General features: G+C 43.3%; 1 protein-coding gene across 1 annotated transcript in view; it reads left to right on the top strand.

Annotated features, from left to right (window-relative positions):
- The window catches only part of LOC310791545 (uncharacterized protein), a gene marked incomplete at both ends in the record, with an annotated part of 557869 nt that overhangs the window by 223892 nt on the left and 314694 nt on the right, over positions 1–19283 (top strand). The window contains 4 exons of the mRNA XM_083653217.1: positions 3942–4102; positions 4286–4406; positions 10490–10603; positions 10776–10851. Of these exons, the coding sequence (XP_083509343.1) occupies positions 3942–4102; positions 4286–4406; positions 10490–10603; positions 10776–10851 (472 nt within the window). The remainder of the gene's footprint in view (positions 1–3941; positions 4103–4285; positions 4407–10489; positions 10604–10775; positions 10852–19283) is intronic.

Genomic DNA, 19283 nt, shown 5'->3' with positions numbered 1-19283 from the left:
GCCTCGGCCACGTCCAGACCCCGGCCTGCCACCGAGGGCCATCTTCATCTGCCTACTCCGCTGGCCCGACCGTCAACTCATCCTCCAGGCTGCGGGGAAGAAGCCCCTCACCTGGGAGGGTACGCGCTTTTTCGTCCGGCAGGACCTCTCCGCGTTGGTGCAACAGAAACGCGCAACATACAACAGCATCATCGAAAAGGTTAAAGTCAATGGATATCGCTTTGGCGTACTGTACCCAGCGAGACTCGTCATAACCATTGATGGACAGCAGCGGAACAAGAGCTCAAAGTGAAACTGCCGAATATCTTTTGAGTTGGACTGGTCAATAGTACTGTGAGTAACTAAAATAAAAAAATAAAAAACGGAATTCTCTCTTCTTTAGCACTCTTTCTAACTATAAATCCACTTCTGTTTTAATTTCCTCTCTTGCCCTCTTTTCACCACACCGCGGACACTGTGTGCACTGTAAAAAAAACAAAAAATACCATTAAAACACCCGCGGCTTATAGTCCGGTGCGGCTTATATAAGAAAAAAATAGTCAACTTTGAAGGTGCGGCTTATACACCGGTGCGCCTTATAGTCCGGAATTTACGGTAATCATCATTATCTTGATTGGTTTCCCAAATCTGATTTGGGATTGGGAGTGTGTCCGCACTGCCACAAATCTGATTCTCAAGTCGGATCTGTGTGTCCAGACCTAAACAGCCTATCTGCATGGGTTGCTATGGTAACGACGTGGGCGTCAGTAAATATGTACGTTGGTGACGTGGTTTTCCTGCGCAGAAGCATTTGATGACGAGTTGCGAGTGACGTTCAAATCAGATTTGGTGGATCTGCGCGTCCGCACTCAAGTCACATCAGTCGAAAGCAGATTGGAAACTACCTCCATATGTGGTTTGGGACAAGTGACACAAATCAGACTTGGAGCGTCCAGACTCATAAAACCAATCTGGATAAAGTCATTAATAGGTCACTAAAGTTCACAAATCAGATTTGGCCTCCTAGTCTGAACATGGCCTTATTTTTTAATTAAAAAAAAAAAAATTGCAATTCCCTGGGCCGCCAGTTGAGTATCACTGCTGTAGGCCTTGTATGAGATCAGGCTCCTTCAAAAGCTTCCTGGGAGACCTGGCACACTCACATTGTAAACCTGATGATGGTGATGATTATGATGATGATGATAATGTACAGTGATGATGACATCAGTTCTAAAGTCTATTCAGCTCCAACGTTGACTGAGCACGCTCAGTGGGACTACATGAGTTTGTAACGTGCAGGACTGCGTCAAAGATCTCAATGGGAGGGGCCATCTTTCCTCATTTGTTGCCGTGGTTACCACTGATGCAAAACCTGGCATCCTGGACACTTATCAACAGACCATGTTATCAAAAACTCCAGGGGCCAGTTGCACCAACAGGGCTTAAGACTGGGTATAAGCTAAGTCGGTCATAACTTTACGACCTAACAGCTATGCCGGTTGCACCAAGAGGGCTTAAGCTTCTTTTCACTAAGCCCAGGCGTAACTCTTACGCCTGGTCAGGAGGAGGCGTAAACTGCGTGCACCTGTAACAGAGATCTCCGTGGTAGTCTATCAGCGGAGACCTGCTGTGATTGAGTCCTCACGGTCCTCATGGTCGTCAAGTCGCCTTCGAAGCATGAAATGCGATTATAACGACCTAGTTGTGTGGCTTAGCCTTCCCAAATGTTGACGGTAGTTTTTTAGAATTTAATACATAGATTTGGGAACGTTACATTCAATTTCATTCAAACTGCCTGGCACTCAATCGCCGCCATTTCCCCCCGGAGCTTCCACAGGAGGAGGGAGGGTGGGAGGAGGGAGGCTGTAGTGACGCACATACAGTAGTGGCCATAGACTGTATATTAGAGCGTAGTGGCACAGTGACGCTGCAAGCAGGTCGCGAGGCACATTTTTGGGCCAATCAGGGGGCATTCCCCGGCAATTCACATGGACGCGCTTTGCTATGCCCGACATAGTTACGACCAGGCATAAACCATGTTGGTGCAACCGGCATAACTCCACTCTTAAGACTGGTCTTAACAACGACCGGCATAGGAGTTATGACCAGGCATAACTAAGCCCTGTTGGTGCAACTGGCCCCAGATGTCAGAAAAACTGACAATGTGCATGTGCAACGTTGCAAGAAGTTGTGTGTCTTTACTAGGGCTGTGAATCTTCACTGGCCTCACGATTCGATTACAATTCAGAGGGCTACGATTTGATTACGATTATCGATGCATCTCGATGCATCTTCAATCGATGCATCACTTTTTTTCCCAATACATGATTTATTTTTTCTCACTCTCTTTTTTCTCACTGTGTGGCTACGTTTAAAATAAAAGTGCATTTGGAATTGCATTGTATTATGATCCATAATTAAAATAAACAACTGCATGTACTTCCATTATATTTTATTCGATTATAATTTTTTCTTTTTTTTTTAATAATCGATTTTTGACATTTGTGAATCGATGCAGAATCGTGCACGTCCGCATCGCGATGCATCTTATAATCGATTATTTTTGACACCTCTAGTCTTTACTAGAGCTAATGATGATATGTATCAAACATTTGTGTTTGCAGAAGTCAGCACCACATGCAGAGAGCAGAGTCTCCAGTACCCAGCTGTCTGTCTATTAAGAGTGACTGGTCTAAAGAACTTCCTCCAGAGTTCAGTAATGAACCTGGAAAGAAAAAGAAAAAAAATAAGAAAAAAAGAAAGAACCAGGAAGGTAAGAGGACTGGTTAGACTGTGAGTCTCAATATTATTGTTTTTGTCTCAAATGTTTGTGAAAATTGATGGACCCCCTGCAGTACCTCCACAAACCCCTGAGGGCAGTGCTGCACAATGTTTTTACATTTCAAATCTACTTTTACATTTTTCAACAGCATCCCCCCCCACCCACCAGAGAGCAGAGTCTCCAGTACCCAGCTGTCTGTCGATGAAGACTGACAGGTCTAAAGACATACCTCCACTATTCAGTAATGAACCTGGACCTTCAGACACAAGGTAAGAGGACTGGTTATACTGCAATGAGGAAATGTTATTTGATATCCTACAGCAGTGATTCCCAAACTGTGGCCCACTAGTGGGCCGTGGAGGTACTGCAGGTGGGTCGCCAACACTCCCGATTTTTGTGGGCAATCAAATGGCTGTAGCAGGATCAGTTTTAAAGCTACAGTGGAGATCCTGTTATCAGAAGAACCTAGAAGACCTAAAGCATCCATTAGTACCAAGCATAATATGCTAGCTTGTCTGTAAGGGGGCTAAATAACGCTCCAAACATAGGTTACATTTTTGCGAGGGAAAACTATTTCAAAGGGGTCCCCTAACCTCTCAGCTCAATTTATCTGAATGAAAATTGGTTTAATGGGTACCACAAGTCTCCCCTTTACAGATAAGGTAGCATTTTTCACAGCCTAGCATAAATGGCTTGTGGATTGATTTCTTCTGTTGTTGCTCATCACATTTTGTCTCAACAAATGTGTTATGCCTGCAAATACTTCTGATGAGTAAAGGGGGATTTGACAATCTGCTTTTGGGTATTTTGCCTAAATGTTTTTTCTATGTGGATGATGAATTATCAATTTCCCTTATGGCCAAGTTCACCTGCTCTTTTAATGAATTACAAAATATATAATATAAAAAACTTATCGTGAAATAGATCATCTTAGTCTCATGTGTTGATCAGAGTTGTGATTAAAGGGTTGGATGGGCCCCGGGAGATTTTCAGATTTCAAAGTGGGCCACGGCATTCTTAAGTTTGGGAACCCCTGTCCTACAGTATTGAGGTGAGCTTGTATTTACAAGGCTGCAAATTAATGCTGAACAAACAATGACTCAAAATGTGCAACGTTGCAAGAAGTTGTATGTCTTTACTAGAGCTAATGATGATATGTATCAAACATTTGTGTTTGCAGAGGTCAGCACCACATGCAGAGAGCAGAGTCTCCAGTACCCAGCTGTCTGTCTATGAAGACTGACTGGTCTAAAGGCATACCTCCAGAGTTCAGTAATGAACCTGGAAAAAAAGACCAAAGAAAGACAAAAAAAAGAAAGAACCTGGACCTTCAGACACAAGGTAAGAGGACTGGTTAGACTGTGAGTTTCAATATTATTATCTTTGTCTAAAATGCATTTAAAAAAATTCCACATTTATTTCGATGAAAATTGGCGGACCCCCTACAGTACCTCTACAAACCCCCGAGGGCAGTGGTGCCCAATTTCTTTTACATTTAAAATCTACTCTTACATTTTTCAACAGCACCGCCCCCCACCCGCCAGAGAGCAGAGTCTCCAGTACCCAGCTGTCTGTCGATGAAGACTGACTGGTCTAAAGGCATACCTCCAGAGTTCAGTAATGAACCTGGACCTTCAGACACAAGGTAAGAGGACTGGTTATATTGCAATGAGGAAATGTGATTTGATATCCTACAGTATTGAGGTGAGCTTGTATTTACAAGGCTGCAAATTAATGCTGAACAAACAATGACTCAAATTAAACAATGAATAATGAAAATTGAAGAAGAGCTAAGTAGGCTACAGATATGGGCTATAGGTTGAGGCCACGTCTCGTCATAGACAGTCCGCATGTCTGGGAACACCCACAAAATGTTAAACGGCTGGCGCGCGAGTGGGGTAAAACCGCCAATATATCTCATGTGCTGACTCACCAAAAGACGGTGCTGCGGCTCTAAACTACAGGTTTGGGGGTTCTAGAGCAGAACACAAGACGTCTGCTCAGATGTGCATTTACTGCGGTGGTTAAATCCCCGATCGTGTCTGCCTGGGCTGGGCTATTGGCTAAATTCTAACTTTGCTGAATGGATAGAACGGGGGAATTTACCCCACCCTGACCCCGCCCCCAGGCTAACCCAGCGTCTATTGTGAGCGTTCCTAGAGCCTGTATGGGCGTTCCCAGACATGCAGACACTAAAAACATGCAGAAGATCAGATCGTCATCGTCATCCGACCAGTGACGACAACATCCGAAGTTGGTCCCCGGGCGCTGTACGAGAAAGCGACCACTGCTCCTGGCCTGCCCCCCGGAGGAAAGGACATGCCTGGATGGGTTAAATGCAGAGGACACTTTTCACCGGCCACCATCAGCATGAGTGTGTTGTGGCCGCATGCATGTGTTGTGGTGTTCGTGTGACAATAAAAGACGGGGCTTGTCCCGTTACGAGAGTTTTTTTTAGAGAGAGTTTTTAGACTGTCTCTATATCTGGTGAACACAGAGCCCACTAACAGGCCTACAGCTCAGTTCCTGCAGCATATCGCTAAAAAGGCCACCTGCCTACTGAAGAAAGTATTTTCTATTCATAAGGGGGTCACACGTTATTTCTCTATCATCACAATTAGCGGTATGTATATTTACATTTACATTCTGTCATTTAGCTGACGCTTTTGTGAAAACGTAGGGTAGGTTCACTTGTTTTAAATTGAGTGTGTGGTGTTTTTATTATTATAACAATAATTATTTGTATTGATCAATTACTCGAAATTTTAGGGGACTCAAATTGAATTCCATGCGCCCCCAAGTTTGGGAAAGCCCGGAGTAGCCCCTCCCTCTGGAGTAGCCCCTCCCTCTCCTCCACCCACGCAAACCACATACGTATTCAGATTGTATTCACTTGCTGATCAGTAAATCTTTAGTGAATTAAACTTTACGACATAGATGTGTGAATACTCTCTGAGTATAAATTACATCATGCAAGTTCTCAGGTGTTTTGCTGCAAAAATGCCTCCATAGTTTCTGTCTAAACCAGTGTAGTGGTAAATACATAGGTGGGTAAACTATCCAAGGTGAGTAGTTTACCTACTATATATATAGAGAGAGTATATATATAGGCTATATGTGTATATATACCGGTGTGTGTATATATATATATATATATATATACAGTATATATATATCAGTGGTGGCTGGTGAGCTTGGCAATAGGAAAAAAAATGTGGCCTTTTTTTTCTCTCTCTTTTGCAGTTTGAAGACAGATTTTAACAACATACAAACAAAACAAAAGCTCAGATACAGCTGGAAAACAAAGCAAAGCATACTATTGATTGACAATTATAATATGGTGCTACCACCCATATAAGGGTGCTTACATGCTTATAAAAGCATATGGGTTCCCATACAAGGGGCCAAGACAAAACCAGTTGAGCAAGTCACCCACCGCCCCTAACCTCATCAAGGTAGGCCAGAAACGGGTCCTAAATATGTCACTCCTATACCCTAATGTAATCTCAATAGCAGCACCAGTCTCCGTCAAGGAAACAAGATCAATAGAAAGTATTAGGCTACAGACCGCTTTATAGATCCACACTGTTACAGCAGGCAACATCAAACTTAATTTCAGTTTAATTCAATCACACAAATTACACCACGCACCCCCATATAGATAAGATTTTGTTCCAGGGTCCCCCATCTGATAAGAGTTTTGCTTTTAGATGTTTTATCACAGACATATGAAACCCATGACCAAAATAGTCATACATTCTGTGATTGTGTTACTTATGGATGGAATTATAGTGAACATAGATTAATCCCCCCTTTTTGCTGGGGACCCCACTTTGAAAACCACTAGCTTAGGCTACAACTGTTGCAAGAAGGTGAATTTTCACACATTTTCAATGCAGATTGAGGACAAATAAGATGGATTGTCATCTGGTGCATTTTAACGTTAGGCGCACCCAGGAGAAAGAGAGTTGAAGTGGGAATAATTTCTGGCTGAGCAATGTAATGCACCTCAAAATAAAGTAAGATATTTAGGCTACAGTTAGTCTGTCAGTAAAAGGTTTGATGGATGAACAAATCAATCAAAAACACTTCACTACGTCCAACATAGGCTACAAGTTTCGTTTCATTCCATTGAATTTGGCAGCGTGGAACAAAACATGGAATGAAACGCATAATGAAACATGCAAATTGCATGTTCGTTCCATGTTTGGTTCCGCGCTGCCAAATTCAGTTAAAAAATGTGCGAGTTTAAGATCGCCAAATGGCGGGCTATTCAGCATAAAACAATATAATACGAAAAAGTAGCACTGCTTGGTGGACGCCGAATTTAGTTGAAGACCCGGATAACTCAAACTTAATTGACTTACTTGAATATCCATGCTGTCTGTAGCCGGTGCGAGTGCAGCCGATGAGGTTAAATTATTCCAGTGTTTGCTTCTGAGCCTCCGTGTGTACCACGCTGCCCTCTCTAAACTCCGCGTAATACAATGCAACGACTGTCTGGCTTGTGAGCTAACTTACTACTTGATAATATAAAACATAAGAAAAGAGAAAGGGGAAAATATAGGTGCTACTGTCTGTAAATCTATCTATTAGCCTGTCAGGTCTTCATTTCCTCATGGTCATCACAGGCAGTGGATTTCACTTCCTACTTGATTCAGCGTGAGAGACCAGTGGACAATACAATGTCAATCAATGTCAGCAATCTATCCAACCAACAACCAATTAGATTTCACCTGGTTTTACCAGGCTAAGGGCGTGCTCCCTTCCAGCTCAATCTGATTGGTTGGAAAACACATCACTCTCACGTGTTCTCTGTGAATTGCAAGTGTTTTTCAACCAATCATATTTTTTCATTAGATAAATTACCAAATAAATAAACGCCCACAGGGCGAATGTTTTTTTATCTGCCTACTCCACGCTGGGACCAGGGCCAGAGTGACTCGTCTGCATGGAGGATCCTTTCCATCAGTTCAGGTCACTGTTGTTGAAGCATTTTAAGCATATAAGAATATAATGAATGAAAAAATGAGCGTCTGCACATAAGAAAAAACACATTTGATTGATATTTTATTATAAAAAAAAAAAAGAAAAATGAAAAAAAAAAAAAAATGATAATATTTTTTTTTATATAAAATCCCCAATCTAATAGAGGAGGACCATCCTCCTATGCCTCACTTGAAAAACCTCCTCTGATATATATATATATATATATATATATATATATATATATATATATATATATATATATACAGTATATACTCTCCATATACTCTGTTGGGGGAGGTGGAAAAGTTGGCCGTATCGATAAAAGGTAAATGTGATAAATGCAGTGGAAACAGATTAAGTGAATCTTCTGTCGTCTCTCCATTCAAAAACCACACAGTTTCATGTTGACATGTCAGCATAGAGACACTGCGTAACGCGTCATCATTCAGAAACCACACCCAAGACGGGGAAAAACAGAAAGCCCCCCTCCAGTCCTGGCGTTCTCCTATATCACGTGCATGGTTGCGTGTTGCACAAAAATATCGTATATACGGAAGATGATCACTCCAACTTACTTCCTTGACAGCTAGATCCACATTTTTCTTCTCGCCAATTCTCAATGGCTTCCTTGTTTTGCTCAGGAGTACAACAAAACGTTAACTGGTGATTTTTTACATTTGTTGTCTGCGCAGCCCACCACACAACAGCTTTTAGCTATGTTCAATTCAAGGAAAATGACGCTCGTGTGTGGAAATGAACGGAGCCTTTCCCCCGTGATGGGCGTGGCCTATTTCATGCAGTGTCTCTATAGCCTACACTAAATACGACTACACTTGTAAGGTAAATAAGCAGCACAATTTTTACACCACCGTGGTGTGTTTCAACAGAAGAAGACTGGGATTAATGTTAATATGTGACTCACTTCTAGAATTGCTCCGTGGATTATAACGTTATGCTTGCCGAGTTGAAGAAGAGTGGCACCTGGTAATCCAGATGGCTGGTCAGGGGTAGAGAAATTACTTTTATTGGCTGGTCAGGGGTAGAGAAATCACTCTGATTGGCTGGTCAGGGGTAGAGAAATCACTCTGATTGGCTGGTCAGGGGTAGAGAAATCACTCTGATTGGCTGGTCAGGGGTAGAGAAATCACTCTGATTGGCTGGTCAGGGGTAGAGAAACACACAAAACGCTCTGCTCATTTTCCAACTTCATCTCATCTGATCATTCCAATACACTGATATTTTCACGACGTGCTTTTGGGAAAGTCTATCGCCTCTCGCTGCATGATACCCATTTAGTGTGGTTTCTCCTTATTATTCACCTCCGCCTCTTCCTCTGCCAAGAACTCAGAATTGGTCGCCGCAATTGCTTCTTCCTGAAAACGTGTGACAAGTAAAAAAGATGTGGTTAAGATTAGTGTTTTCTAATCTAACCACGACCATAACCAAACCCTAACCCTAACCACATTGTTGTACTTGCCTAAATCTAATGTTTTATAAAAATGTGTGTGGTTAGGGAAGGGCTTCTAGTCATGAGTCCAGACAGGCAGCTGCTAATGGCCCAATTCCACCGCTGGTATCAACGCGGCCCCGCACAGCTCGTCTCGCTTTTTTGTCTCATTCTACCAATCAATAACGTGGACAACCCGGGTTGATCGGGGTTGAGTCGTGCTGCTTTTGGTCCCTGCTCTGTTGAGGTTCTAGGGCTGTGGACCCGGTACTAAATGGTGACGTGAAAACACTGCAGACGACTGATTGGTCAGGCAGAATCGTGTTTACTGTAGGCATCTACTGTCAATGCTGGATACCAGTTTAGTTAGCTTACCTTCTCTTCTGTTATGTTATTTCCATCAGTCTTTTGTGTTGCTGCCTTTGGCGCTGGTGAAATAAAATCGATCTCCTTGCTCAGCTTTAACATGCGCTCCTCGGGAAGCCCTTTGTAGTTGCCTCCGCTAGGCCGCAGGCGAAGCCGCGGTCTTGCCTGTTGAGCTGCCGCTGGGGTTCTCCTCGTAGCGCCTCTCCCGTCCCCGCGCAGTGCATTCATGTGAGTTTGAGTAACAACAAAGTGATATCCATTCTCTTAGCCGATTGTCACATTTGCCCATGTACACTGTAGGTCATTTAGAGGCACCAGTATTTCATAATCAGTTTAAAAGTTCAGTGTATTGATTTCAATTTAACGTTATACTTATAGCCTACTTCGGCTATGGGCGGAGGGCAGATATGCGGTCGCTATCGACCAGCTGGTGTGGGCGGAGGCAAGTAAACTTGCTATGGAAACAGAGTCTCTATCAAGTAGAGCCGAGTAATACCAGATAGAGTGGAGCTGTACTGTGCTGTTATATGTGGTGGAAATGAGCCATAATATGGCTGGTAGGCAAGTGTTCGCTGAGCCTTGGCTGAGGAGCTCTTTACCTGAGATGATGAGAGCTTCCTCAGCATCATAGATTATCAGCCTAGCTACCAGGCCAAGCCCCAGCAGCAGCCTAGCTACCAGGCCCAGCCCCAGCAGCAGCCTAGCTACCAGGCCCAGCCCCAGCAGCAGCCTAGCTACCAGGCCAAGCCCCAGCAGCAGCCTAGCTACCAGGCCAAGCCCCAGCAGCAGCCTAGCTACCAGCTGAACCACCAGCAGTCTGTGTGCCTGCCTCTCCTGAACCGACTAACCTGTGAAGAGCCCATCCTGATTGTCTTCTTCATAAAGACACAGATACCTTCACAATGTTCATAATGTGTTTCTCTCAGGATGCAGCAGGAGAGAGCAGACTCCCCTGAGCCCAGCGGTGTGTCCATGAAGAGTGACTGGTCTATGTCTCTCCCTTTTAACTTCAAAGATGGACAGCACTCTACTGATCTGAGGTATTTATTTGAAACTGAAATCACAACAGATACACAGTTATCAGATATAGAATTGGTCCGATCACATCCAGTTGAGTTCATTGTGTGTGTGTGTGTGTGTGTGTGTGTGTGTGTGTGTGTGTGTGTGTGTGTGTGACCTTATATGACCTCATACATCATGTCCTCTCAACAGAGTCGAGGAGAGGTCAGAGGTTTCCAGTGGTCAGTCTGCCCAGGAGCATCAAACAGACCTGGACTCCGTATTTACGGTGTGAAAAGAAATAACACATTTTACTTAAGCTACACACAAAAACACCCTGTACTTCACCATCAAGTGAAATCAACCTGTTACAAAAAGGACAGAGGCTACTGTATCATGGCTAGTTATTATGGTTAGGAGTTACTAAATTATGCGTAACATCACGGCTAGTTATTAAGGTTAGGAGTTACTAAGTTATGCCTAACCCAGGAGTTTTGAAAGAGTGGGAGAGTGAGCCTCCCCTGAGAGATCATATAGACAGGTGAACTAAAAAATTTAACTAAAATTAAATAGCCTATGAAATGAAAAGGCAGACTTCTCTTGAATTACAGGCAGAGCATATGCTTCAGCTTGTTAAACAAGTAAAACTGGTCAGGCTAATCCAGTTTCAATAATCTGAATTTAACTCAAATGAAATATGAAAAAAAAATAAAAAAAAAATGGCCAATGTCCGCGACCCAATCAAAACGGCCCCGCGACCCACCTTTGGGAAGCGACCCACCAGTTGAGAAACACTGGTGTAGATGATCAAATATCCTATTAGTTTGAGAAGGTGCAAGTCTATCATGTCATGTGGTGTTGATTGCTACTCCCGTAGTGTCTGCTACGTTAGTTTGGTAACTAACATAGCGGACGCTACCGCTACGTTAGTTACCAAACAGTCTTAATCATCAGTTCTACATGTCTGTGCGTCCACACATGACCAGCTGTCCTCAAGAAACATAGCTTCACAGGTCTGTGCGTCCACACACGACCAACTGTCCTCAAGAAACATAGCTTCACAGGTCTGTGTGTCCACACACGACCAGCTGTCCTCAAGAAACAGTAGCTTCACAGGTCTGTGCGTCCACACACGACCAGCTGTCCTCAAGAAACATAGCTTCACAGGTCTGTGTGTCCACACACGACCAACTGTCCTCAAGAAACATAGCTTCACAGGTCTGTGCGTCCACACACGACCAACTGTCCTCAAGAAACAGTAGCTTCACTGGTCTGTGTGTCCACACACGACCAGCTGTCCTTAAGAAACATAGCTTCACAGGTCTGTGCGTCCACACACGACCAGCTGTCCTCAACAAACATAGCTTCACAGGTCTGTGCGTCCACACACGACCAGCTGTCCTCAAGAAACATAGCTTCACAGGTCTGTGTGTCCACACACGACCAGCTGTCCTCAAGAAACATAGCTTCACAGGTCTGTGCGTCCACACACGACCAGCTGTCCTCAAGAAACATAGCTTCACAGGTCTGTGCGTCCACACACGACCAGCTGTCCTCAAGAAACAGTAGCTTCACAGGTCTGTGTCCACACACGACCAACTGTCCTCAAGAAACATAACTTCACAGGTCTGTGTGTCCACACACGACCAGCTGTCCTCAAGAAACATAGCTTCACAGGTCTGTGTGTCCACACACGACCAACTGTCCTCAAGAAACATAGCTTCACAGGTCTGTGTGTCCACACACGACCAACTGTCCTCAAGAAACATAGCTTCACAGGTCTGTGTGTCCACACACGACCAGCTGTCCTCAAGAAACATAGCTTCACAGGTCTGTGTGTCCACACACGACCAGCTGTCCTCAAGAAACATAGCTTCACAGGTCTGTGTGTCCACACACGACCAACTGTCCTCAAGAAACATAACTTCACAGGTCTGTGTGTCCACACACGACCAGCTGTCCTCAAGAAACATAGCTTCACAGGTCTGTGCGTCCACACACGACCAACTGTCCTCAAGAAACATAACTTCACAGGTCTGTGTGTCCACACACGACCAGCTGTCCTCAAGAAACATAGCTTCACAGGTCTGTGCGTCCACACACGACCAACTGTCCTCAAGAAACATAGCTTCACAGGTCTGTGCGTCCACACACGACCAACTGTCCTCAAGAAACATAGCTTCACAGGTCTGTGCGTCCACACACGACCAACTGTCCTCAAGAAACATAGCTTCACAGGTCTGTGCGTCCACACACGACCAACTGTCCTCAAGAAACATAACTTCACAGGTCTGTGTGTCCACACACGACCAGCTGTCCTCAAGAAACATAGCTTCACAGGTCTGTGCGTCCACACACGACCAACTGTCCTCAAGAAACATAACTTCACAGGTCTGTGTGTCCACACACGACCAGCTGTCCTCAAGAAACATAGCTTCACAGGTCTGTGCGTCCACACACGACCAACTGTCCTCAAGAAACATAGCTTCACAGGTCTGTGTGTCCACACACGACCAACTGTCCTCAAGAAACAGTAGCTTCACAGGTCTGTGCGTCCACACACGACCAACTGTCCTCAAGAAACATAGCTTCACAGGTCTGTGTGTCCACACACGACCAGCTGTCCTCAAGAAACATAACTTCACAGGTCTGTGTGTCCACACACGACCAGCTGTCCTCAAGAAACATAACTTCACAGGTCTGTGCGTCCACACACGACCAACTGTCCTCAAGAAACATAGCTTCACTTCAGCTACCAGACTGCTTTTGATCCATGTGGTTCATCTGTCGGCGTCCTCAATCAGTATCATCAACATCAGCTGCTCTTCCTTCATCTTAGGATGATGTCATTTCATGGACAAGAGAAACCTTTGACCCAAATATGTCAGTACAGTACTTTCCCTACAGCCCCCCCTAACGGTACACCTCCAGTACTACAATAATATAAGCAAAGAAAGAAGCAAGAAAGAAAAAGAAAGAAAGAAAGAAAGATGGATTTCTAAAAAATTAAGAAAATTATCTGACTACTGTCATGATTGTAATTTTCTGCAGGGCGTAGCATATAAACCATTCTGGTCATTATAATGTCCCAACCCAGTCTCACAAAGAATTGTGACATAGTAACGTGGGTCCACAGCCCAGACGTTCTACTTTCACCAAAACACCTTTAAAATTCAGTAACCAGTAGCTGTGGACTGAGGCAGAAACTGATGTTCACATTCAACAATTTTAGAGCCATTGTTGTGAAACTAGAACACTTTGTGCTGTGGGTAGGGCTGCTCGATTAATCGAATTTTAATCTAGATTACGATTTGGGCTGTCCACGATTATGAAAACAAGATAATTGACATCAAACGATTTTGCGGCTCTTGTCTCTCTCGTTCTGTCTTGTATTGTAAATCAAGCGCACCCCTTCCTTTGCTCGGCCCCTCCCCCAAAGCCCAAAGAAGCACACCAGCTCGAGTTGTGACTGTCGTGTGAAGAGCCACATTTCACAGAAAGAGAGCCGCTGGTCGAGAGGAGAGGTGAAACAACGTATGTGGGGTGGAAACACTATGGTTTCGCCGAGTTTAAAGGTCCTTACACTGCGCATATCTTGCACTGTTTGTTCCAAGTCTGTGCCTGTGATTGACAGGTGGGTCAAAACTCGCATCGCAATTCCGTGCCGTATATTCGCATCGCTCCCGATGTGTAAGGACCTTAACTGATGTGTAACTTACACATCAAGAGTGATGCGAATATACAGCATGGAATTGCGATGCGAGTTTTGACCCACCTGTCAAGATATGCGCGGTCGTGGCATCACCCCGCAACACGACCTCTCCCTCTGTTTAATCACTTGAAATCCACTCACAAAGTGGTCTATGACCAAGAAATAACGCTAAATGAACAAAAAGACAAAGTCCCATCTAGTTACTCCTGCCACAACACAGTCATCGATTCAGGACACTCTTTACAATGCGACCGCATTGATATGATGCATGAATATGCATTCAACAGCTAACGATCTCACAGATCAACATTAACAATAGCCTATTATGAACCTAAACGTAAGTCGCTTTGGATAAAAGCATCTGCCAAATGAGTAATTTAATGTAATGTAAATGAACGGTTACTAGCGTTCTCATTTGGTTAGATTTGAGGTTTAAGGACTACTAGTTCAGATGTTTACCAACATATTGAATGTAGATTAATAGTTGCAGTTGGTTGTGGCAGTTCACTGCAACATAGTAGGCCTACATATACTGTATATTTATTTTAGTTTTTATTTTATTTCTAAATCTTTGCACTTTATTTATTTATTTATTTTCAATTATATCTAAAATCCAAAGACATCCAATGTTAAAAAGAAAAGCCAGTGTCAATGTTAAATAAATGCATGATGTTCTCAATGTCAATGATGTCAATAATCGTGTTAAATAATCGTGATCTCAATATCAATCAAAATAATCGTGATTATGATTTTTGCCATAATCGAGCAGCCCTAGCTCTGGGTCAACATTTCTATTCCATAATTATTTGTGAGATCATGTTGAATCTCCATGCTGCACTCTTTAGATCAGTGCAGGCTTTCAGTCTCTGAAGATGGATGTAATTTTGTGTGCAGATTTTAGTATGAAGGTTTAATATGTATATTATTCTGTTCCAGCTGCTTGAGGAGAACATCATCACCTTTGTGAAGATGGAGCTGAGAAGGTTGAGTCCAGATGAGGCAGAATGCTCAGAGAGTCAGAGGGAGGAGGAGGAGGTGCTGGATGGTGTGGAGGAAGAGCTGAGGAGGAGCACAGAGGCTTTTCTGCTCTTCCTGAGGAGAATGAAGCAGGAGGAGCTGCAGAGGAGTAAGAGTCTTTAACAGCTTTAATGTCATGGAGAGAGAGGGGAGGTGGTGGACAATGGGTGATTTATGTCTGTTAGAGTTTTGCTTAGTTTTCAAGACAATGATGCCACCTATAAGTGAAAGAATTGGCAAAACAATATAGGAACAAATCATTTGTGGCACCTCATCTAATTCATTTGAATCAGGTGCACAAGCTGTAGCTGGAAGATGCTGTCAAGCCACAGTTCTCAACCGCAAAAACAAAGAAAGAACATATAACCAAACAAGAAACAAATGATTAGAGAGAGAGAAGAACATTATATTTTGAGTTTTGCTCATTTTGATCTCATTTGACTTGTTAAGACTTGTTAAATTTTTTCTGAATGTATTTGAGTCATCATCGGTTTGGAACATGCCAAATCCATTCCAACAAGAGCACAAGATAAAGAAACTGAGTTTAGCCCTCCTTCATGTTGGAACTTTACAGTTTATAGTGGCTATAGTTTAAAATGATAGAAGCCATGAGCATGTCCAAACTGTGCTGAAAATATAAACATTTGCCAAACAAGATCTATTCATTACTAGATTTAAAGGTCAATGAGCAGAATCCCTCTGGATAATCTGGTAAAATTATTAATTTGTTAATGTGAGTGTATGCTGAACACAGTGGTGCACACTGGGAAACGAAACAGCACCACACCAGTTGTCTTTCACACTGAGCTGCACACAATCAGGACCTGTTTGTCCGCTCACCACTGATGAGCTGAAGAGATGTCATGGAGTGGAGATACACATTTACCAGGAAATGTTCACATTTCTCATGTTTACCAAAACATCTGCTTACTGATGTTCTTTGTTCTTTCAGAAACTCAACACCCACAACAAAAACACAAATCCAGTCTGAAGGAGAAGTTTCAGTGTTTGTTTGAGGGCATTGCTAAAGCAGGAAACCCAACACTTCTGAATCAGATGTACACAGAGCATTACCTCACAGAGGGAGGGAGTGGAGAGGTCAATGATGAACATGAGATCAGACAGATTGAAGCAGCATCCAGGAAACTAGTGAGTACACCTCCAGTACTACAATAATATAAGCAAAATCCTAATAAGTACTAAGAATAAGAAAGAAAGAAAGAAAGAAAGATGGATTTCTAAAAATTAAGAAAGTTATCTGACTAGTGTCATGATTGTAATGTTCTGCAGGGCGCAGCATATAAACCAGGGGCACTCAATTAAAATTCAAAGAGGTCCAGTTAGAGAAAATTTCCTCAGGCAAAGGTCCGGAACATTGTAACGTAGCTTACGCTATGATTCAGTGCCATTGAACTCAATGATTGAAGTAGCCTAATGGTACAATGTCTGTATGTAGTCAACAACTGACTGTTAAATCAAAATAAACATCAACAATGCTTATTTACAGTTTTCATATTTAACTGGATTAATTATACATAACTAGCCTACTATAATAAATAAATTCTCTTTTCTCATTTCAAGTAAAATAATGCATTTAAAAATAACATACAACAGAGTGCTTTGGAAAAATGTGCATCTTAAAATGAAGTGCTTAAATTTAAGAGAAATAAGTTTCTCCTTTTCTTCACTCCATTTCACATTTAACACTCTCAGCCAACAAACAATCTATCTATCTATCTATCTATCTATCTGTCTGTCTGTCTGTCTGTCTGTCTGTCTGTCTGTCTGTCTGTCTGTCTGTCGATCAACCTCGCATGCTGTTGCGTTGGGCAGTGAGTGTGCCCTGGTTGTGTATGTGTGTTTGCTCATGTGTGGCGCTTCCATAGACCGGTCAGGATCGCACCGCACTTCACGCGAGACATACTGGTTTTTAATCTGCCCGTAAGAACAATGAATGGACATGTAAGAGTGGTTTCTTTTGAGCACACCATGTGAAATTACTATCTCAGTATCTCTCGCCTTGCGTCGCCTCCCCTCCATCCGTGTGTCTCGCAGCACCTAACCTCGCGTCACCAGGCTCTTCTCGGCGAGAAAGAGCCTGGCTCCCGCCCACAATTGATTTTGTCACCCTACTGGGTCCGGCCTAGAGCCCGCCCTAGACCGGATGGCAGCGTTTCTAGCTCGTCAACTTTCACGTTAACTTGACAATTTGACCCAAGTATCAGAATCCTCTTTCACCGTTTTGACCGGTGTGTCAGGCGGTGGTGGCGGAGATGCCATATTGCATGAACGTTTTGTTTTATGTAACGCTAGCTTTGTTTTGATCAGACTCTAGTTTAGGTAACATCACCGCGCCAAGCTAACGGCAACAAAGACGTTGTTAGGCGCATTGCCATCCGGTGTTAATTCTGGGTCCGGGGTTTACGCCCCCATGACAAAAAGCGGGGTGGAAGGTGCCCAGACTACGCAGCACCACTCGAAGCAAAAGAGAGAAACGATTCGCTTATTTGATTGGCCGAGTAGCATCACGTGTGATGATTTACAGCGCGTGCATTGGTCTGTGAGCTTCCTGGCAGATAAACCAGTAGTAGCCTACCGTAAATACTATAAAAGCATGTGCCGGTTAAAATAGAAACGCTCCGTGAAAATGTAAGTTATCAATGATTTGTAGGTTATAGGGCTCGGTCCGGATAGGAAGGTGTCTCGGTCCGGATGCGGACCGGAGTCCGGACTTTGAGGATCGCCGATATAAACCATTCTGGTCATTATAATGTCCCAACACAGTCTCACAAATAATTGTGACATAGTAATGTGGGTCCACAGCCCAGACGTTCTACTTTCACCAAAACACATTTAAAATTGTTCAAAAATAAAGTTTGTTTGGCCACTAGAGGGCGGGGCCGAGGCGAGGATGAGGCGAGGATGATGCTCCCACAACTCTCTACTGGGGCAACTCGGTGGTCACAGCCGGCTCAGTAACCAGGAAGTAGCTGTGGACTGAGGCAGAAACTGATGTTCACATTCAACTATTTTAGAGCCATTGTTGTGAAACTAGAAGGCTTTGTGCTGTGGGTCAACATTTCTATTCCATAATTATTTGTGAGATCATGTTGAATCTCCATGCTGCACTCTTTAGATCAGTGCAGGCTTTCAGTCTCTGAAGATGGATGTAATTTTGTCTGCAGATTTTAGTATGAAGGTTTAATATGTATATTATTCTGTTCCAGCTGCTTGAGGAGAACATCGTCACCTTTGTGAAGATGGAGCTGAGAAGGTTCCGGAGGGTTCTGAGTCCAGATGAGGCAGAATGCTCAGAGAGTCAGAGGGTGGAGGAGGAGGTGGATGGTGTGCAGGAAGAGCAGAGGAGGAGCACAGAGGCTTTTCTAAACATCACACTGCTCTTCCTGAGGAGAATGAAGCAGGAGGAACTGGCTGAGGAGCTGCAGAGGAGTAAGAGTCTTTAACAGCTTAAATGTCATGCAGAGAGAGGGGAGGTGGTGGAGAATGGGTGATTTATGTCTGTTAGAGTTTTGTTTCGTTTTCAAGACAATGATGCCACCTATAAGTGAAAGAATTGACAAAACAATATAGGAACAAATGATTTGGGGCGCCTCATCTAATTCATTTGAATCAGGTGTGCAAACTGTAGCTGAAAGATGCCGTCAAGCCACAGTTCTCAACTGCAACAAAGAAAGAACATATAACCAAACAAGAAACAAATTATTAGAGACAGAAGAACATTATATTTGAGTTTTGCTCATTTTGATCTCATTTGACTTGTTAAGACCTGTACATTTTTTTTGAATGTATTTGAGTCATCATCGGTTTGGAACATGCCAAATCCATTCCAACAAGAACACAAGATAAAGAAACTGAGTTTAGCTCTAGGGGTGGGAATCGTGGAGTAACTCACGATACGATATGGTCACGATACTTGGCCCTCGATAACGATATTATCACGATACAGCGATTCTGCGATAATCGATATATTG

This window comes from Poromitra crassiceps, assembly GCF_964638095.1.
Source record: "Poromitra crassiceps genome assembly, chromosome: 16".
In the NCBI taxonomy this organism is placed as follows: Eukaryota; Metazoa; Chordata; class Actinopteri; order Beryciformes; family Melamphaidae; genus Poromitra; species Poromitra crassiceps.
The sequence above is the reverse complement of the archived record's forward strand: the minus strand, read 5'-3'. Positions and strand labels throughout refer to the sequence as shown.